Source organism: Durio zibethinus, chromosome 13 (assembly GCF_047325235.1).
Source record: "Durio zibethinus cultivar Kanyao isolate XHJ-2024 chromosome 13, ASM4732523v1, whole genome shotgun sequence".
NCBI classification, from domain to species: domain Eukaryota; kingdom Viridiplantae; phylum Streptophyta; class Magnoliopsida; order Malvales; family Malvaceae; genus Durio; species Durio zibethinus.
This window is the reverse complement of record NC_143174.1, coordinates 8,789,049-8,811,473: the sequence shown is the minus strand read 5'-3', so window position 1 is coordinate 8,811,473 and position 22,425 is coordinate 8,789,049. Positions and strand designations below refer to the sequence as shown.

Below are 22,425 nucleotides of genomic sequence, written 5' to 3'. Positions count from 1 at the left end.
TTCTCTTCTCTTCTCTCTTTTTTTTCTTTAGTTTTTTAGTTCTTTTAGTGAGTTATTGGCTTAGGTGATAGATTTGCCAATAACTACAAATCTTCTATTTTCTATACATTATTTTAATTCAAGAAGTATTTTATTCAAAGATCTTTCTTTTCTTGTTTTCTTATTTTTTTTACATTTGGCAAAAGTAATCTTTTATTTTTCAAGATCCAAGCTTTATTTATTTCTCTACAAGATTTGACCATCACTCTTTCTTTCTTGTTCTTTAAGTTCTTTTCATGCTATCTTTGTTTCATGATCTCTTTAAGCAATTTGGCTACTACTTTAATTTTCTTTACTTTGCAATCTTTTAATTATTGTTTTATTAAAGTTAGTTTTTGGAATTAGTCTTTTACTTTTCAAGTGATAGTTGGTGAAGTTAAGAACCCTGCCTATATGTCACTTTTAATCTTTATTTGATCCCTATAACCCCAAACACTAATTTCTATTTGTTTAGATATAAGCTATTAGACTTTTACTTTTGGTACTTGTGAGCAACCTAACATTTTATTCTATAATCCCTGATGAGACAATGCTGAAATACTTTATTTTATGACTTGATCTGTGCACTTGTAGGCTTTATACGAAAAGTAACAATCAAGTTTTGGTGTTGTTACTAAGGATTATAATGGTGTTTGCAATATCAATAAAGACTTTCTAAGCTTTTATAATCTAAACCTTTTTTCTTTTGTTTATTTATTTTTCTTTTCTTTTATTTGATATTTTCTTGTTTATATGCATAGATCCAAAAGTGTTGACTTAGCTCCTATTGATTAAAAAATCGAAATAACCTTTAAAAGAAGAAAAAAAAAGCAATTAACACCACTTACACGTACTCAAATGGCAAATGGTTTTTAAGAGACTATGTAGTTCCCAATGCAAATGGTTTTTAACCATCTACTAGAATGCTAGCTATTCAAACCAACAACTTCAAAACTTCAAAATAAAGTCTTCTATTTTTGTATAGTTTGGATTGTTACCCAACGATGATTCAAATTTCCAATTTTCTAACTTTTTTTAATTGTGTGACAATTTTTGCTATAATGGTGTTTCTAATGAAGCTATGAGACTAAGATTGTTTCTTTTTTCTCTTAGAGAGAAGGCGAAAAGTTGATTGTCTTCTTTACCACCAAGTTCAATCATAACTTGGGATGATTTGGTCCAGAAGTTCTTAGCAAAGTTTTTCCCATTAGTAAATCCTGTAAAGCTAAAAAATAAGATTACCATTTTTCTGCAAGCTGATGGTGAGACTCTATATGATGGATAAGAGAGATTCAAAGTGTTACTAAGGAAATACCTACATTATGGACTATCCTAGTGGTTTCAGATTCAAATATTTTATAATGGTCTCACAGCATGTATGAGAACTATGTTAGATTTAGCTACTAAAGGAGTGATAATGAGCAAGACCTTTGAGAAAGGAAATGAGCTTATAGAAGAGATGGCTGCTAATGATTACTAGTAGGGTATGGAAAGAAAAGTTAGTAAAAAGTTTGTTGGTTTATTTGAGGTTGATTGTATTACTTCTATTAACTCCTAATTAGCTATCCTCACTAAAAAAATTGAAGCCTTAGGAAATCAATCCTAAGCTAACCCTATAAATGCCACACAAAACCTTTTTGTCTTCTGTGATATATATGAAATACCTCATTCCTCAAAAAGATGCTAGTATAGGATAAAACCAGTCTAATAAATCCAATCCACCAATAACTGAAATGACAATTAACACTCCAATCCACCTATCTATAACCCACTATAAGAAAAGAAATTGACATTTAAGGATATGTTAAACCAACTGATGCAAGCCAACAATGCTAATATCCAAAGTCAAGCTGCATCAATCAAAAACCTAGAAAACCAAATAAGTCAACTTGCCTAAGCCATAGCAAATTGCCCTATAAATGCCCTACCTAGCAATATTGAAACAAATCCAAAAAAGCAAGGCAATGAGGGATGTAATGCAATCTATTATTTGGGAGATATTTGGATGAATGATTCTAATGAGAAAGATGATGAACCTATAATAGTTAACCCGCCTAGCTTTGTAAGACAACTTGAAGTAGATTTCATAAAAAATGAGGTTATTCTGAAAGATGAGGAAACTTTAAAACTTGGTAAAGAAATTTTAGAAGGTTTTGACCCCATGGCATTAAAGGCTTTAAAGATGTTAAAACTTTGAAAAAAAGAATGCTAAGATGGATTAAAGAGGATCTAAATGAGTATATTGAAAGGTCTTCTAAAAAAGAACAAATGTTACTGCAAGTAGGAAGAGCACTTCTAAAGAGCATTTAGCTTGAACCTAAAAAAATTATCCAATGTGAGCTAGTCCAAAATGATTAAGAATAAGAGGCAATGTAAAGAGAAAATCCTGAAGAGAAAGATCATAAAAAAGAAGAAGAAAAGGTCTAAGAAGAGATTTAGCCAAGGCCTAAGATGATTGTCAAAATTATAGGTAGCATTTTAACATAGCACTTCCTGTCCCAAGGCCTATTCAAAAAGAGCTATTCAAAATAATTAAAAAAAAGCCACGTTCGTAGAAAATTATAGCCATGAACTTGAATAACCTTACCTAGAAAGCAAAAAGATACAGGGAATTTTACTATACCTTGCAAAATTGAAAAGTTAAAATTCTTTTATTTTCTTTATAATCTTGGTTCAAGTACAAATCTAATGCCTATGAATATTTTTATGTAGCTAGGTTGTGGAAAGTTGAAGCATACCTAGTTTAATATTAAATTTGCTGACCAATCTGCTAAGTTACCATAAGGGATGTTAAAGAATGTTCTAGTGAAAGTTGAAAAATATGCTTTCTTTGTGAATTTTTCTATCTTAGACATAAAGTATAATAAGGCTCCATTATTGTTAAGAAAACCTTTCTTATTTACTACCAAGGCCCTAATAGATGTATATGACGCTAGCCTAACCCTTAAATTTAGAAACAAAAAGTTACAATTTGTATCTCTATGGAATGGTGTGCTGAGAGATGAATAAGGTGTTAGTGCAGTCAAAGTAAATGAGACCTTGAAAGAGTCTAACTATTAGATAAGCCTTCTAACCCTTTACAACACTTAGCAAATCCTAGCTCCAGTCATGTCAACCCTTCTAGAAATTCAAGCTCAGTTTATGTGATCCCTACAAAGAGAGCTAGTTTACCTCATTAAACTAAGTTTGTTTATGTCATACCATAAAAAAAGGCAATAAAGTAAGCTCATTCCAAAGGGGTAAGATGATTCTTCATAGATTTAAGGGTGGTCAAACTTGACCAAAACTAGCGCTTCTTATGAGGCAATCTAAGTTCTACTTTAACGATTATGCTTGATTTTTTTTAGTACAAGTACGTTTTAAACGCTTTTGCTTAAGTGTTTTTGTTTTAAGGATGAAAAAAAGCAAAGAGGATGCCTCATGACATTCAATCTTAAGAAATTTGAAAAATATTTCTTTTTCTTTTGTGCTTTTAAATATATTGTTCCATTTAAATGTAGGGGAAAAGAAAATTTTTTAATTTAAAATCACAACCCATCTTTGCTTTCCAACCAGATTAACATGCTAAAAATCGTTATGATGTTCACTTGGTTGAAATTACACATATTCTCTTAAAGTGACTAAAGTATGATATACAGTTTAAATATAGATATGGTGGAACTTGAAAAGAATTCTTAAGCATATTTTTTTATATGATTTTTATGCATGCATTTATGTTCTCTTTATATAAAATGCTATGATTTTTATGAAAATTTGTATTATATGGAATTATATGAGATTTAAAGATTTGAATAAATGCTATAGAATTCATATATTCAATCTTTGAAGTAAAATCCTAGACTGTATTTGACTCAAGAGATTATCTAGGCAATTCTTTGGACCATTTGAGCCTTTTTCAAGCCCACCTTATGATAATGCATCCCTAGTACCCTTATTTTGAGCTTGTTATATTATATCCCTTTTCTTTATTTATTTTAGCCATATTACAAGCCTAATAAGCTTTTTATTTAATTATTATTATTATGGAGGAATGCATTAGAGTATTGAGGTTTTAAATTAAATAGATCTAAAACTGAGTATATGGAATGCAAGTTTAGTAGTCACAAGAAAATGGGTACTAGTTTGATTAAGTTGGATGGTGAGGGAGTACCAAAGAGTAGCTAGTTTTCATATTTGGGATTAATTATTTAGAATGATATTGAGATAGAAGCAGATGTCAAATATAAGATTTAAGCAAGATGGACGAGGTGGTGAAGTGCTTCAGATGTTTTGTGTGATCGTAATATACCTTTAAAGTTAAAAGTAAAGTTGTATAAAACAACTATAAGGCCTACATTACTATATGGAACTGAGTGTTAGACTATTAATAAACAATATAAAAAGAAACTGAACGTAGCAAAGATAAGGATGCTTGGATGGATGTATGGTAAGACTAGAAGAGACAAAATCATAAGCGAAAAGATTCAAGAAAAATTAAGGATAGTCTGAATTGAAAAAAAGATGAGAGCAGACCGTTTAGGATGGTTTGAACATGTGAAATATAGGCCTAGCTATGCACCGATTAGGAGAATTGAGTCTTTAGATCTAAGAGATATTAAAACATCTAAAAGTAACCAAAAAAAAATATGGATGCAAGTAATGAAAAATAATATGATGGTTAAAAAATTAGATGAAAAAGTGCTTATTGATATAAATGAGTGGCACACTACAACCTAACCTGATTCTCTTATTTAGCTTTTCATACAAAAGACCCCAAAGTATGGGATATAAAGCTTAGTGCATTATCATTGTATTATTATCCTTTCTTTTGTTAACCTAACTTATTATGCTTACTTGTTTATTATGGACATGTTTATAATTTTAGGAAGAAAAAAGGCATAAGTAAAGAATGAAATAAAGAAGAAAATGGCAAAAATATGAAAGGCAAAGCATAATAAAGTCAAAAATGGCTATATTCAAAAATAATACCAAAAGTACAAAAAAAATAAAGTGATGCCTCATAAGCCAAGTTTAAAAAAGAGCTCCCACTTGTTCAAAGTCTGAAAAGTTCAAAGAAAGTAAGCTTAGGGTTTTTCAACCTAAAAATTTTCTTTTTCCTACCTTCACTCAAGTCTTACATTACAAGCCTAGAAGAACTTTTGATCTTAAGTTGAATGTATAGTCTAACATTAGTGAAAAAGGATGGGGAAAGTAAACATATGAAATCTATTCTATCTTTGAATTAAAATGTGAAGAGGTGTTTTACATTCTATTTTCTTGAGTTATATGGATCAATAGCATAAGATATTGAAAACTTGCTTTTAAAGGAAATTCTTGTGACTATGTTTATTTTTAACTTTTTATTATGCAATAATACATGATAGGAGTGTTGTATAATTTTTGACTTTGAGGATATTTATATTGTTCTTTAGTATTATTGGTTTGAAGTTTTACTTAAGGACAAGCAAAGATTTAAGTATGGAGGTGTGATCGTACCAATTTATACAGAGTTTTTACATGTTAAAATGGTGCTAAAATTTAAATTTTTGGATGATTTTTAGTGCTTTTCATGTTATTTTCATTGATGTAGGTTTCAATCCTTTTTATGTAATTACCATGCAATCCATGCATGCAAAATCACATTCAACCATACAATGAAGGATATAGCCTAACCCTATTGGTCCAAGTGCCAACCATCTATACGGCCAAAATAGAATTTTATTTGTACATGGACTCTCCAACATGTTTGGCAAAAAAAAAATGACCTAAAAGTGACTTTTTTGCTAAGCCATGAAGGAATTATGTTTGCACCATGACTCTTCATGCATTCGGCTAGCTCATTTTCAAAAAGAGATCGAGCACACATGTGATTCAAGCATACAAGGACACTTTCATCCCTATCTTTTTGGCCATTTTAAATGCAAGAGAGGATAATGCATCATTTGAAGAATTACAAGCCCAAAAGGACTTTAGAAGCATTCGACCAAAAGAGATTGAAGTCCAATATGAGTCTTTTGCTTAGCAAAAATTTTAAAACATCACAAACTCTACTCTATTCAACCAAGAGTATTTAAGTTTGAGATGGATTATTTTGCTTATCTTTTTAAAGATATACAAGCTACATCTTAAAAGATTAGATCAAGCTCAATCTCCTTATCTCATAATATACCCTAGCCGAATCTGCCTTGAAGATTAAAACAAAGATTGGACTCCAAGCAAGATCAACGATAAAGATAAAGCTCTAATGACCCTATTTGGTCAAACTCTCCAAGAAAAAAGAAACCATGTTCAGTTAGGATATTTTAAAGATTAGGATAGCCTTTTATTTCTTAGCATTTGATTTATAATCAAACTTTGTAATCATTATCCCCCTATGGCCGAACCTTTCATTATAAATAAAAAGGCCATTCACTCATTTTCATTATCCCTAACTTCTCATCTTTTCTCTTTTTTCCTTCTTTTGTTCTTTTAGTGAGTTATTGGCTTAGGTGACAGATTTGCCAATAACTACAAATCTTTTGTTTTCATTACATTCTTTTTAATTCAAGATGTATATTATTCCAAGATCTTTTTTTTCTTGTTTTTAAAATTCAAATCTTGTTTTCTTATTTTTTTTACATTTGACAAAAGCAATCTTTTTATTTTTTAAGATCTAAGCTTTATTTATTTCTTTACAAGATTCAGCCATCACTCTTTCTTTCTTATTTTTAAGTTGTTTTCATGCAATCTTTGTTTCAAGATCTTTTTAAGCAATTCTTTACTACTTCAGTTTTCTTTACTTTACAATCTTTTAATTATTTTTTTATTGGAGTTAGTTTTTAGCATTAGTCTTTTACTTCCCAAGTGATAGTTGGTGAAGTTAAGAACCCTACCTACATATCGCTTTTAATCTTTACTTGATCCCTGTAACCCCAAACCCTAAATTTCTATTTGTTTAGATATAAATTATTAGCCTTTCACCGTTGGTACTTGTGAACAACCTAACATTCTATGCTATAATCCTTGAAGAGATGATAATGGAATACTCCACTTTGTTACTTGATCTGTGCACTTGTAGGCTTTATACAAAAAGTAGCAATTAAAAAGTTTCGATGGAACTAGAACTATTTAGGTTAGAATTTCAGTTAAACTAAACTTTTAAGGTAAAAGTTTTAATTTGAGGGGGCTCTTTGAGATAAGAGTTTCAATCAGATTATAACTCCTTAAGTAGAGTTTTTGTTAAACTAGAACTCTTTAAAATGAGTTTTAGTAAGGTTGAGACTCAGAATTTTGGTTAGATTGGAACTTTTAGGATAAGAGTTCTAATTGGACTTGAACTTTTTTACCAAGTTTTGGTTGGACTAGGATTGTTTGGATGATATAGCAATGATGATGTGGATAGGCAAAAGTGGTAGGGTTTAAGTGGGTAGTTTTGGTGACAAGGCAAAGATGAGGTGGCAATATAGTCTAGTCAGGAGTGAGCATCAATTGATGGTAAGGATTACTTATTGGTGGTGCTTGGCAAGTTGAGGTTTTGACTTAGATAATGAATGTAGCAATTCAGGGTTCTCAAATGTTTAGGTAAAGGCTATTAGAAAACTTCAAGACTCTAAGTAGTTTGGCTAAGCTAATGTAAGCCTTTGGGGGATTCCTAATGACTACGGAAAGGAATAAAGCTTTTAAAATGAAGAAAAGAATATGTTTTCACTTGATTGTTGTTGGTGTTTTCACTTGGTTGTTGTTGGTGGAAATGAAGAACATAAAAAGGCTATTTATAGTGGAGTGGTGAAGGGAGGTTGAGTGTTGGCCAAGTATATAACTTTATTAGATAAAAAAAGATCATTCTAGGGATGAATTATCCTTAAAAATATCATATTTACCATCCAAATTATATCCATGTGAATTTATTTTGATTTTTTACCCTTTAAAAAGTTAGTTATTAGTTGATAATATCATTTTGGGAGTATAAATCTTGAAAATGTAAAATTAATCATGAAATTCAATTAAAAATAAGGTGGGCCAATCAACACATGCAATTGTTGATCAACATTTCATTTCCAGCATCACATACCCAACTTTAAGTGGCTATAACTTTCTTATTCAATGTCAAAATTAAGTAATCTTTATATTGTTAGAAAGCTTAAGGAGTATAGATTCTAATAAAACTTATTTCACTAAAAAATTTAAAGTAATTTACAAGATATGCTAAAAATGCTAAAGGTATGTCATATTTCAAGATATGTTTTGAATTTCACTCTTATCTTATTTCCTACTAATCATATTTGAGTTTATAATATATAAAAAGAAAAGGAAACAAATTCTCTTTCTAATAGTGTAAAGCTTATCCAATAATTCTAAGTAACTAAAAAGCTATGAGGCTTAAAATTATATAACATTAAAGATTGAAATGAAAGTTATTTAATGGTTTCAAAATCAATTTAAATGCACGAGTATCACAATAATTATGATTTTTACAAAAATTCCTAATTAAGCCTAAAAATGATTTTAAGTTTCCAAAACCTTTTAAAAATCTATGTAATTAGGGTGCAAAATTTCAAACTTACAATTTGCCCCTTTTGATTGAGCTTAGGATAAGCTAAAGATCAAAATCCAATGAAACAAAATTTTATGCCTACGAAAGTTCAAAGGTCAATTGTTCTATTTTAGGTTGCCATGTATTTCAAATAAATCAAAGCAAAATAGTTTGATTGAGTTTTGTCTAGTTTACTGAGAAAGATGATTATGGGGTTACCAAAAAAAATTTCTATGGGGTTGCCAAGGAAAGTAAACTAAATTTGTCAATTTAAGACTCAAGATTACTATTGGATTTACCAAACCAAGAATTGTGACTGTCAAAATTGGTTTGGACTTTGGATAAAAACAACATAAGAATCAAGGTTGCTGGAATTAGGTTTGACAAATCAAGATTTATGGCTATGGAATCAATTTGCACTTTGATTGTGATGATTAATCCAAAACTCAATCATCAAAATTGGATTAGCCAAATCAAAACCATGTGCTCTCAGGATTGATTTCGTCTTTGCCCTTCAAGGACGTTTGGTTCGACAAAAAGTTAAATTATTCGTCAAAATCTTGCTTTTTGTAATTTGATTTCTTAGTTTTGTTTATGAAATTTGATTTATGAGGTCTTTTAATATTCCTAATAATGTCAAGAAAAGGAGGGTGATGCCCTAAATCAAAAACCAATATCTTTTTAAGGTTTTTTAATATTCCTGATGGAATGCAAAATTTGTCTCACTTTTGCCTTCAATAATAATTTACTACGATCTATTTTACCTTTGAAAATCAACATAATTATATGATAAATCAAGACATATTCTCACACGCAAAGTTGCATTCCTAGCCACATAATTGGATACCTAACAATGATTATGTGTAATTGAATTTTTATAAATTTAAATATTTGTTTTCAACTGCTAAAATTTTAAAAAGACAACATTTCATAATTATAAACATAGTTGTATCGAAATAAATTCAAATGTTTTCATTTACAAAACGTTGTTATGTTAAAAATGTAATAATATGTTATTATATATTATGAAAAATTAATTATAATAAAAACAATCTTTTGAAAAGAAAAACGTAGTAGATTGTTGAAAATATGAATTTTAAATTTTTTATAATTTTAGAAGCACTATGTTTTAACATATGAAACGTAGTTGATCGTAGAAAATAATAATAAATTAAATTTTATAATTTTATTATTAACAATATTTCTTAGTATGAAAATATAGTAATTGATAAAACATAGTAATTAAGAGATTGAAAGTAATTTAGAAGGAAAGTGATCTTGACTTTATATATGAAATTTAAGAATTCGCAAAATTTAAAGACGTTTATAAGATAAAAACGTAATTTTTATTGAAAACATAAAAAAATATTTTTAAGAATTCAACAAAAATGATATTTTTAAGATAGAAAATGCAGTTTTTATTGAAAATATGAAAAAAAAAATTATTTTTTAGAATTTAACAAAGATGATGCTTTTAAAATAGAAATTGTAGTATTTGTTAAAAAAATGAAAAAAAAATTCAAAATTCAACAAAGACAATGTTGCTACAATAGAAAATATAGTTTTTGCTGAAAAAATTACATTTTTAAGATAAAAATGTAGTTTTTGATGAAAATATTAAAAAGAAAAAAAAATTCAATCTTTGGTGAAAACATGAAAAAATATATTTTTCAGAATTTAACAAAATCGACGTTTCTAATATAAAAAATGCAGACTTTGTTAAAAAATGAATAAATATTTTTCAAAATTCAACAGAGACAATGTTCTTAAGATAGAAAATATAGTTTTTGTTGAAATGATGACGTTTCTAAGATAAAAACATAGTTTTTGTTAAATTTTCAAAAAATATATATTTTTCATAATTCATTAAAGATATGTCTCTAAGATAAAAATGTATTTTTTTAAGATGTTTCAAAGGTTGATCCATGAATTTTTTTCTACATAAGGCCAATCAATATTAAAATAATAATTAGAATTATAAGATTATATTTATTGAAAATATAAAACATTATTTTTAAAAATTATTTACTTTCAACAAAGATAACATTTTATTCATGTGTCACATGTTATTCACATATTAGTGTTATAAATATCATATGTTATTCACATGTTATTAAGAACAAGATGATAAAAGATTTTATTAAGTAATCTTACATTCTTATAAACTAAATACAAAAATCTTGCATTTTTTAAGTTAACAAAAACCTAAAAAATCACATATTTTACATCAATATCACTTTCTTTTAAACACTTTTCCTCCTAGAATCTAAGAATTCATGAACTGAATGCCTTTTAAGTTTTTCAAGGTACCAAGATTTGGGGTTGCCTGAATCGAATTTTTTATTTGAAAATGTTTAATCCAAAACTTAGTCGTCAAACTTAGATTAGCCAAATTAAGATTCAAGGCTACCAAAATTGATTTGGACTTTACCCTCAGAATTGTCGGGACACCAAAACTTGGGGTTGTTAGAATTGAATTTTTTATATGACAATGTTTTATCCAATGTTGTTAATTTCGTTTTAATACCGACCATACTGGCCGATATGTTCTAATTATACCAAAATATGGGACATCTAATGGTAATTTGTTTTCATTAGTTTCAATTGGTTTCGATGAATTTTGATGGATTAGCTTGCTTGGCCAATACGTGAATGTAAAATATGTTTTATAATTTTTTAACTTGCCTTTTTGTTGTTTGACTATTTTTAACCTAATAAAAATAAAATTAATTGACAAGATAACCTTTGAAAGTTAGGATTCTCTATTTTTTACTGGAACCTTTTTTTTATATTTTATTTCTTTAAATCAAAATTCATAAATATTTCAATCTCTTTTTTAAAATATAATTACTCCCTTTAAAGTTTAATAATCATGAAATCAAGATTTTTTTTTTGTTCTCTTTGTTTTTATCTTAATATTTATATAAAAAATATTCATTTAAATATCATATGATTAAATTAAGTGTTTAAAAATATCATGATAAATTGATGATACTATTTTTTATATTTTTAACTTATTTATTTAGTTTTTGAAGATATTGTATATTTACTTTGTAGATTATTAATAGTATTATTATATACAAATTCATGTATATTTATAAATATATTTTTACTAAATTAAAAAATAAAAAATAATATACACAAATGACTAGTATCGATATATATTATTTAAAAAAAATCAAAACATTTTCTAATACAATATTAAAGGCTTTGGTATAGTACGAGACTTGGTAATTGGATTAAGATTAGTCAAATCAAAACTTTGGATTGTTGAAATTGAGTTAGATTTTACGATCAAGGTTGTTAGGTATAAAGACTCGAGGTTACCAAAAACAGATTTTTGATTAGATGATGTTTAATCCAAGACTCGATCATTGGATTTGAATTAGTTAAATCAAGACTCAAGACTACCAGAATTGATTTGGACTTCACCGTTAGGGTTGTCGAGGCATCGAGACTTGAGGGTGCCGAAATCGTATTTTTGGTCTAATGATGTTTAATCCAAGATTCGATTGTAGGAATTGGATTAGCCAAATCAAAACTCGAGGTTGCAGGAATTGATTTAGAATTTACCCTCGGGGTTGTCAGGGTATCGAAACTCAAGTTGCCAGAATCGGTTTTTATTGATGACTTTTTACATTTGTCGAAAGGGTTGTTGGAATTTCCAACAAATTTGAGATAATTCTTTGGGGTTGCCATGAAAAAAGTTATGACCAAAACTTGGTATTGCCAAAATTGGACTTGAATGACCGCTTAAAGTTGTTTGAATCGTCTGTAGGGACTACCAAAAGAAAAGAGATGATTGAAACTCAGGATTGTCCGACCGAAATTGGACTTGAATAACCTTTTAGGTTTTTTGAATCGAGTCTTAGAGTTATCAAGGGGAAAGGAAATTTAACTTTAGGTTATCGATTTCAGGATGTAAAATAAACCTTGGGCTGTCTGAAATTATGTTTCTTGAAGTCGTCAAGAGAGATTGTTGGAGTTGGGAACAAAGTTGAGATAATTTTTGAGGCTACCAAGAGAATTCAAACTTTATCTTCAGGTTGCTGGGGTGAGATGGTCTGGTTACCATGTCCAAAAGAATTATCCTTTAGAGTTGTTAAGGAAAACTCGTTTTGGAGTTGAGAAAGAAACTTAATTTAGAGTTTAACATAGGATGAACTTGTTTGAGAGTTGCCAATTGATGCTTGGCATTAAAATAAGTAGACATGGAAGAGGAAACGTCATTAATTTCAGACTGAGTTATGAGCCAGGGAAGAAGGGGATAAACAGCACCACCAACTATGAATTTTCTCATTTCTAATCCCTCTGGCAAAGTCCTTATACTTGAGTTCAAACGATCCCTAGCCTCAGAGCCTGAAAAATCATAAACATTTGAGTAATCTAGACACACTCGTGCTACCAGGGCAACCTGTTACAATATCAAGAAAATGCATCTCATGGTCAACAATTCCCTGCAAGAACATACTGTAATTGCTCTCTTAATCACACCAATCATCCGAAGTCTTGAACTGCTGGAAAAGTCATGATAATATGTGTTGCATGTATAGCTCCACAACAATTAGGCAACCCAAATAAAGTTTCAAATTTCAATTTAATTTCCTCCATTCTATTGGAATCAGGCCACTTAAGATGGTGTTTGGCATGTTCTTCCAATGCTTCAATAAATCTCCCAGTAACTTGAGAAACAGTAGATTGGCCAACCCCAAAGGAAACTCCAACTGACACCTGAGACTCGCCAGATTCTAACCTTCTTAGTTCAATTGCAACTTGTTTCTCAACACTGAGAAGCCTTCCCTCAATGTTGATAAGCCCTGAAGGTGGCCTTGACGCAAGGTCTTCTCTCACAAGGGGACAAATATAATCAAACGTCTTCCATGTGGAAAATTTTAAATAAAGTTTTTTAAGAAAAGTTAATAAAATTTTTTATTAAAAATAATTAAATAAAAATAAAAAATTAAAATTGATAGATTAAAAAATCTTATTACATAGATCAAGTGTGTAAAATTTGAAAAATATTTAATAAATTTTGATATATTTTTTATATTAGCATTTTTAGTACAAAATTTTTATAATTAAATAAGTGCCTATCAAATAGAATTATAAATGACATTTTTAATAATTATTTTTACATATTATTGATTTTCACATTAAATTATATTAATTTATTAATTTAGATTTTTATTAAATTATCTTTAAAAATAAATTTCACAAAATTCATCTAAAAAATTTCCTTTTTGTACCTTTCTTGCAACCATGAAGAAATACTTAGAAGTTAGAACCCTTACTCCTCATTTGATGGTATTGAAAGATCTGCCAGTTGGGGCTCACTTCCAATGAGATAAAATAAAATAAAATGAAAACATTTCATTTCTCACTGTAAAGCAAAAAAATGAAAAACTTTTCGCTATTGCTCAAATTCAATTCCAACATTTCAGAATTCAGATATTAAAACGCATTTGGCTGCTTCAAACAAATGGCAACGTACTACTATTATTCAAGCTGAAAATATGACACCCAATTCAGCGTCAACCTGACAATTAACCATGTTAAAGGTGGGCAATCTAGCTATAACTGTAAAGACGCATTACTTTGATGAAACGAAATCCAAGCTATCTACAAAATGAAATGAAATGGGCAAAAGATAATTTTTTATTTTTTTTAAGTTGAAAGTTGGAACCTGGAGTTGTAGAGTTCTTGTGCCATAAACTAACCCACCAATCTTTTGCCACAGCGCCACCCAGCTCTGCCAACTAGGCCTGGAAATTTCACGCCTCCAAACCCAGTAACCCACGCTTTGCCAGCAGTCTCACCCCACAGTCTACTAGGCCTACTTCTGGTCATGCTACTGAAAAGCAAGCTTATGATCCATTCTCTTCTACCTCCGTCGCTGCTGTATCTCAACACCAGGGAGGTGGAAAGCAAAAAAATCACGGGAAAGTGATCCGGATTCCGGAGCATGTAGATTTGATGGCTTCAGTAGGAGTGAAGTAGTGAGGATTTTGATTAACTTGTTCTGACAGCCACAATCGGGAAATGAAATTTCGTACGTTTCCTAGGAATTGATTCAGACTTTCTGCTTGAAGATGTTAAATATCTAAAATTAAAAAGGAAGAGGAATAGAAACTCTTTTCCTCAATGGCTGATGATTGCTGATTTTATGTGCATCTACTATTTGCTTACTCATTCCTTAGCTGAATCTGGCTGGGAAGTTAAAATCTCAGTTGCTTTGACTATTTAAGCTTTTGGAGAGAAGCAGGACTTGAGACATCATGACTACCAGTTTCACAATTGTCTGTTCATCACTATGTAGCTCTAATTTGTCATCTCTTTTGCTGTTTGTACCCATATACCAGACAAGCAAAACAAAAGGCTAGACAAAGAGTTGTCTTGTCTCTAGCCAACTCCATTTTAGGATTTACGCACAATGGTGATTGCCTACAATGAAGACCTCTCAACAGAAATAATTCTTAGATTACCCACATTGCCTCTCAAATTCCAGTGCATTGCTTTCTCTCATATCCTCATTATCGAGTTGTAAAGTACAAGAGCAGTAGATGAGCATAAATTCCTGTTGATAATTCTAATATGTACAATACAAACTGGATACATACAAAAGGTAAGCTTAAATTTTAAAGATATTTTAAACAGAAGGACCGGACCTTAGAACCCTTTCCAATTTCTCAGCCTTGACGTAATCTATTTCAGTGAGAGGTCCTGCAGGAAATGGCATAATTTCAACCGTAAGGTGAGGAGTAGGAAGCTCATCAAACAGAGCTCTAACATTGTTGCAGCATACACTTTCGCCATGAGCACTCTCCCTCCTGATCTGACAACCCTGCAGACAATATAATGTTTCTAAAGCAGTGATTCCATGCCAAATCCAATATATGAAAGAGATGAAATGGAATAACGAAAAAAGGATACTCATAAATCAGCTGTTTTATTACCTTGTGAGAAGTGGCATCAGTAAAATGATCATCATCTGACAGTAGGGATGCAACTGCTTTAAGTAGTCGCCGTCCTTCTGATTTGGAAGGCACCCTGTAGTTCCTTTTAAGCGTACCTTTTGTAGTAGGATGCCATTTGCTGACCAACTTTCTTTTGTCAGCTGCTTCCTTGTCTACAAGCAGAACAAAACTAGAATCATTCCTTGCAAGGAAGGAAATGCACTGCCTTGAGATTATATGCAACAACAAGGATAATAAGAGTAAGCCAATGGTAATGACATGGTTTCATACATCTTCAACAATAAATGCACTAAAAAGCTCAAATCAACAATATCATTTACACAGAATGAATGCATGCATATTTCAAAAAGATAAATAAGATACAGCTCTAGATACAACAAAATATCCTTATAACAAATACCATCTTGGAATTAGAAAGTTGTATTACAATTACACTACATCCCAAATTACAATGTGCATTAACTGTTTAATATTCAGTATTCACTTCTGTGAGATGGAAGACAAAACCAATTAAAGTAAATCCTATCAGGATTAAACCAAAAATGCCCTTGATTGTTCTTCTCCTCTAACCAACTATAAAGTTCAGCCTTCTGAATATGTTTGTAACAAAATATCTAGAGCTAAGCTATAACTAACACAACCTAGAAGTTGACGATCTTGTAGATAGATCATGAAGCAATTGAACAGGAGAAAGTCCTAAACTATTTCCCCCCCCCCCCCAAAAAAAAAGAATAAAAAATTTATTTTTTAAAAAACAAAAATCTATGCAATAAAAATTCTAATAGACTTAGTGCTCTCAATGATTTTAAGCCACATGATCTTTTGAAGATTTTTTTCTTCCATCAAGAATTTACAATATGAGACCATCACAACTCAGCCTAATTATTCCTTAGGATTATAGAGAATTATTTAGTGGCTAGTTCATTTAACCCCACTTATATTAGTTCACAACTCAAAGCAAATAAGGCATGGAATTGGAAACCTGCTTAAACTATACAAAAAGTACTTGATTTGAGAACCCCAAGCACTGAGAAATTAGCAATATACATAAGCTTATTCTTTTCATAGATTGAAATAAAATAGAACTCTGGCAACCTTGAAAATTTTTGTCCTATTGTATTTAGAAAAACATTGGTTTTTTTTTTTTTTCCATATGAAGCTATTTTCCAGAAATTATTACCATTAAATTTCATATCTGGAACACTAAAACAAGTTGAACAATTAACTCGATATCTTAATAATACATTCTCAATAAGCCAAAAAATGGATAAAACAAAAAACTTTTTATCTCAAAGTTCATAACTTCCAACAACAATTCTACCAAACACAAGTAAAATGCATCAATCATTAGTGACATTTGTGCAATATTTCATTTTCATTCACATTTTTTCAAAATGTTCCAAATTCAACCATTTCGTAAACCACCATTAAAAACAATAGAATATGCCACCTCAAAGCACATGGATTTCCATGTGGCATAAATCCTAACCTAAAAACTCAAACAGGTCCCACAATTTTTGCCCCATGGACATCCATTTGGATGTCCACATGGTGCTGAGGTGGTAGATTCCACTGGATGTGTAATGGTGGTGGATGGAATGGATTTGGAACATTTTTAAAATATTGCGCTCAAAAATTTTAACTTTAAAGGTCAAGGATGAACTAAAATATTCTACAAAGGTAATGGATGTATGATACAATTTACTAACCAAACATTCAAATATTCAGCTAAAAGCTCCTTATAAACACGTTGAACACCTATAACAATAAACTCACACAAATCTCCGAGAGAGTAATTTAGAAGAAGTGTTGTTTCATCCAAACTAAACTCAGCCTACCATGATTTTTTTTTCTTTCATTAAACTTTCATATCCCAAATGTTAAGACAATTTAACAACTCTATATCTTGATCTTCCATTTCCAAATCTTATCAACATGCTTGAAATAGGAAATGAAGAAAATTGGGGTTAAATTAATTAATCATTGGAAATAAAGAAAAGCCAACAACCTGGTTTCCCTTGTATATTCTCCAACCACTTAGAGAACCCCAAATCACCAGACTCACCAACACTATCACCACTCTCGAGCCCTAACCAAAGTAAAAAAAAAATCAAAATTGATTAAAACCCACATCAGCACTTTAAAAACAATGAAAAACCCAATCTTGATAAATATAAGTATAACCTGAGACAAGTGGGCTAGCCTCAGATCCAGCAAAACCAGCCTTCAAGAGAGCATAGTAAATGCAAAGCCTACCAGCCCAAAGCACTGGAGCCTCAAGCAGGGAAGCATGAATTCCGGTAGCATTCCTTGGTGACAGCTTGAGTGATGTTTTGGTGGTGGGTTCAACATTGAAGATAGGAAAAAGGGTATTGGGAAGTAGAAAAGAGGGTTTTAGAGAATTTAAGTTGGTGTGGCTTTTGGAGTGGAAAGTTGATGGTGAAAGGAAGCTGCTTTGTACAAGAGAGAGTAGCATTTCTTAATTTCTTTTGGGATTTTGGTCTCTTTGTTTTGCGAGTTTGCTATTCAGCTGCTGGTGGTAGTGGTGATGGTGGTGGTGGTGGTGGTGTACTTTTGAGACAGAAACGATGTCGCTCTTCTACAAAAAATGCAGCAGCGGATTTGGGGATTTCACAGTTGATGACTAAATCAAGAGAAAAATAGGATTTATAGAAAAGGGAGGAATGGAGCGGGTTGGGTTGGGAAGATGACCGTAGATACGTTTGCAGTTGTGGAGAAAACAAACGGCTTAGCAAATGCCGATGAAATTGACCCTCTTTTCCATCTTATCTTGAAATCCCAATCCAATAATAATATCTTCAGTATTTTTCTTAAATATATACAGAAGTAGAATACTAGCGTCAAGCGTTGCGCTGCGGGATTTCAACATTATGGTTGCTTATATCATATTTGATTATAACTTTCTAATAACTAAGCATTATCATAACTTTTTAATAGTTGAGCCTTATTAATTAAATTATTATCAACAGGCTTTCGATGATAAATTTTAACCTAATGATTTATATACTCGTATTATATAAAATATTAAAATTTATATATTCGTATCATATTTTATATGAAAATTATGTGTCATAATTCATATTAATATAAAAATATAAAATATATTTTTTTATTTTGTTAAACTTAAATATAATTATTATTAAAATTTTAAGATGTATCATTTTCATATTCTATATTCATATCGTATTCGTGTCGTATTTTAGATTATTAAATCTACTTAAAAGCTTAATTGCAATTGCAAATTATCCTCTTACTTTTGCTTAGACTCTTTCATTTACCTTGTGTAATATTATCAGATACTTTAACCTTTCTTTCCCCATCATACCCTTCAAATAGATCTAGTAATTTATGTCAACGTGTCATGTAAAATATTGTATTCGTGTAGTATTTTATATGAAAATTACATATCATAATTCATATCGACACAAAAATATAAAATATAATTTTTTTATTTTATTAAACTTACTTATGATATTTTAAAAATTTTAAATTGTATTATTTTTGTATCATTTATTCGTTTGTCGTATTTTAAATTATCAGGTCTACACTCAAATCAACATTAACATGATATTTAAAGTTAGTTTCCATAATCACATCTAAAACCGTATAAGGAAGCTGATCGTTTGACATCATTTTTAAATTTTGAATCAAGTTTTATTTTGACATTTAATTTTTAAAATTTTAATTAAATTCTTAATTATTTAAAGTTATTATATTTTAATATTTTACCTATAAAATCATCTAAATAAACAATAAGTATCAATTAATATCATGTGAATGATGTTAACTAACGTCTCACGTGATAGATAAAAATATCAAATAAAATTTTGCTCAAAATTTAAACACCAAGGGTATTAATATCTTGAATCATATATATATATATATTACTAAATACATTTATATCACGTAGGTTATGCCATGTGTACATTTTCATGTATAACTTATATTTTTCACATATAAGATGATAATTTAATTTTAATTTTTTACCAAATCATCCTATTCAATTAATTATTTAATTTTAAAAATACTTAAAATTCTCAAAAATTAATCGTATTCAAATATTTCAACTATTTTTTTAAAAAAAATTAGATAAAATTTATCTCAAAACTCACTTTTTCAAATATAAATCTATAACATTTAAAATTTATATAATTTTTCACATTAAATTCCTAAATATTAGGAATTACTCCCTCTATCCCATTTTTTTGTCCATTTTTTCTTTTTGGGATGCCCCAAAATTATATCATTTTTTTCTCTTTTGAATATCTAAAACTCTTACTTTTTATATTTTAAAATTATTTTTTATGATTTTTTTAACTTTTTGACATTAGAAATCATGGAACTTTAATTTTATAATTTTAATATTAAATACATTAAAATTAAAGTTTTTATTTTAAACTTCTGTAAAAGTAAAAACTAGCCAAATAATTTAAGACAAAGAGAGTATCAAAGATGATACCACATTATTAAGTTCAACTGAAAATGTTGATATCCAGTAATTGTCTACTTATTTTGTATAGTAAATTGGGTAGTAATTAGTTTTCTTTATGCATAGGTATAATATATGTATATATTTTTATTCTTTTTTTAAATGATATGTAGGTTTAATGCTTCTTGGTTTTTGTAATGGGCTAATGGCTTTGAAAATGATAGAGATTATTTTTCAATGTAATGTTTTATTCCCCTTTAGCACTACTAGAAATTGTTTTATTACCAACAGAATTTTATCGTCAAAATTTTTTACCAACAGATTACCAATGAAATACTAACGAAACATAATTGTAAAAAAATTCCAAAATCATTGGCGGAATATGGACGAAATTTACCCAATGAATTTCATTCCATAAATAATCTGTAGGTAAAATTTTGGCAAAAATTAAAAAAATTTAAGGTGGGTAATATCGTGAAACCTCAAATCTCCATTTTTAAATCTCTAATCTCTCTTTCTCTCTTTCTCTCATTCTCTTATTCTCTCCCTCTTTCAATTGCACCTCTCCGACTAGTAATACCATGCTTCTAGGTCGTTAGCCATTCGATCCTCTCCTCACCATGCTTTGGGGATTAATATAATGTAAACCTTCTAATGTTGCCAATTGTAGGTGTTTATATTGTTAGGCATAAAGCAATAAACACAACAACGTAGAAGTAATATATCATAATAAACCAACAGCAATAGATAACAATCAATAATAAAAAACACAAAAAAAATAAAAAGCACACCAAGATTTATGTAGAAAACCTTCTAGTGTAGAGAAAAAAATCACGAACTACAAAAAAAATCTTCACTATCAAATAATGGATATACAAAATTCTTCGCTAGCTAAAACTAAAACTAATTAACAACTAGAGAAAGACAATTAGAGAAATCTTTTCAAATAGGTGACTCAATAAATACACCATATATTTATTCCTAGAGATCTTCAAACTAGATCTTTACCATCTAGAATGTAAAACATAAACCTACCGATAAAATTTTAGCTCAATCAGACCATGGATCAACTTTCTTTTAACCAATTCTTTTTTTTTTTTCTCTATTTTTTTGGCTTTTTTTCTTTCTTTTCTTGGTTTGCAACACTACTTTAAAATAGCCCCACATCTTTTTATTAAGTAGATAGGGTTCTATGTGAAAAAAAAGACCAAGGCCCATGGCCTTTGATTGATCCAAAACTAATTATATAGGGCTGGACCTCATTTTTTTAACAATCTTCCTCTTCTGCCCATTAGGAAGAGATTTATCACTATAGCAATTTTATTTAAAATTTACCTTGGTCAAAGAATCCATTCCAACTAAGTTACTGTAGAGCTCAAGCTTCTTCTTGTGAAGTGTCTTAGTCAATATATTATCAACATATAGTAAAAGAATAATAAAGTTACCACTAAAAGATTTTTTGACATACACACAAGGATCCATTACTATTTTTTTATAGCTGTGGTTCACCATAAAGGAATCAAACTTTTTGTATGACTATTACGAAGCTTATTTCAAGCCATACAAGCTTTTCTTCAGTTTACAAACTAAGTGCTCTTTTTCTTTCACTTCAAAACCTTTAGGCTGATTCATATAAATGTCCTCTTGTAAGTCATAATGCAAAAATGTAATTTTAACATCAAATTAATCAAGCTTAAGTTTCAAACTAGCCATTAATCCTAGCACCACTCAAATGGAACTCATCTTCACAACTGGAGTAAAGATTTCACCAAAATCGATGCTTAGTTTTTGAGAAAAACCTTTTACCACCAATCGAGCATTATACCTCACTAGTTTGTCACCATCATTTTTTAACTTGAATACCCATTTATTCTTCAATGGCCTTCTTTCTTTTGAAAGTTTAACAAGATCATATGTACCATTTTTTTGTAATGACTCAATCTCTTTTTTCATTGCTTTTAACTAGTGCTCTCTATCTGAGTAGCCTGCATATCTGGAAAGCTTTCTAGTTCTCCCTCATTGGTAACTAAAATAAAATCTAAACTTAGATATCTAGTAGATGGCCTACGCTTTCTAGTAGATCTCCTAGGCTAAAACTCTATATCACATGATGTCGAAGGTAGCTTTCCCTACTCAACACTCTCAAATAGAGAAGATTGCTCTCCTTGCTCAAAACTAATTGCATCTATCTCATTACTATTTATGGCTGGCTTATTTATATCTTCAAGGTTATTTTTTGCTCATTTTCACCATTTATGGCTCTTTCTTGTGAAACCCTATCAGTATTGAAACGTTACATTCAACAGTAACCTGTGTAGTTTTATCATTTTTCTCAAGGTCTGCTATGATTTTTTTCATGGAAGATCATATCTCTGCTTCTGACTGTCTTTCTCTTCATTGGATTTCATACCCTTTAGCTAAATTTTCCATTACCATATCTTCTAAACACGTACTGTGTGGCTTTATTGTCAAGCTTTGATAGCTGCTCTTTT

The 22,425-nt window shown here is 29.7% G+C and overlaps 1 protein-coding gene, 1 non-coding gene and 1 pseudogene across 3 annotated transcripts; all 3 read right to left on the bottom strand.

Moving 5' to 3' along the window:
* Window positions 1-1,240: 1,240 nt before the first annotated feature.
* LOC149515301 (small nucleolar RNA R71) lies at window positions 1,241-1,347 on the bottom strand. Its single transcript, XR_016327175.1, has one exon. It is a non-coding gene; the product is annotated as a small nucleolar RNA R71 (small nucleolar RNA).
* An 11,186-nt stretch (window positions 1,348-12,533) lies between these two features.
* LOC111303971 (protein ANTAGONIST OF LIKE HETEROCHROMATIN PROTEIN 1 pseudogene) lies at window positions 12,534-14,356 on the bottom strand (annotated as a pseudogene).
* A 640-nt stretch (window positions 14,357-14,996) lies between these two features.
* Window positions 14,997-18,358, bottom strand: LOC111302781 (6,7-dimethyl-8-ribityllumazine synthase). Of its 2 annotated transcripts, XM_022898608.2 has the most exons (4): window positions 17,668-18,358; window positions 17,492-17,572; window positions 15,463-15,635; window positions 14,997-15,350 (listed from the first exon to the last, which is right to left on the bottom strand). In XM_022898608.2, the coding sequence occupies exons 1-4, from the start codon at window positions 17,957-17,959 to the stop codon at window positions 15,156-15,158; spliced, it is 741 nt and encodes a 246-aa protein (XP_022754343.1). In that variant the 5' UTR covers window positions 17,960-18,358; the 3' UTR covers window positions 14,997-15,155. The 2 variants fall into 2 exon arrangements, with proteins under 2 accessions (XP_022754343.1, XP_022754344.1); XM_022898609.2 differs by lacking the exon at window positions 17,492-17,572 and having other exon boundaries at window positions 17,668-18,289.
* Window positions 18,359-22,425: the final 4,067 nt, after the last annotated feature.

What these genes read in the sequence shown, in the direction of transcription:
- LOC111302781 (XM_022898608.2), bottom strand. Translation starts at nt 17,959, where the DNA reads ATGCTACTCTCTCTTGTACAAAGCAGCTTCCTTTCACCATCAACTTTC. An exon ending in GAATATACAAGGGAAACCAG is followed by an intron (nt 15,636 to 17,491) that starts GTTGTTGGCTTT and finishes TTCTGCTTGTAG; the next exon opens with ACAAGGAAGCAGCTGACAAA. An exon ending in CTGATGCCACTTCTCACAAG is followed by an intron (nt 15,351 to 15,462) that starts GTAATAAAACAG and finishes TATTGTCTGCAG; the next exon opens with GGTTGTCAGATCAGGAGGGA.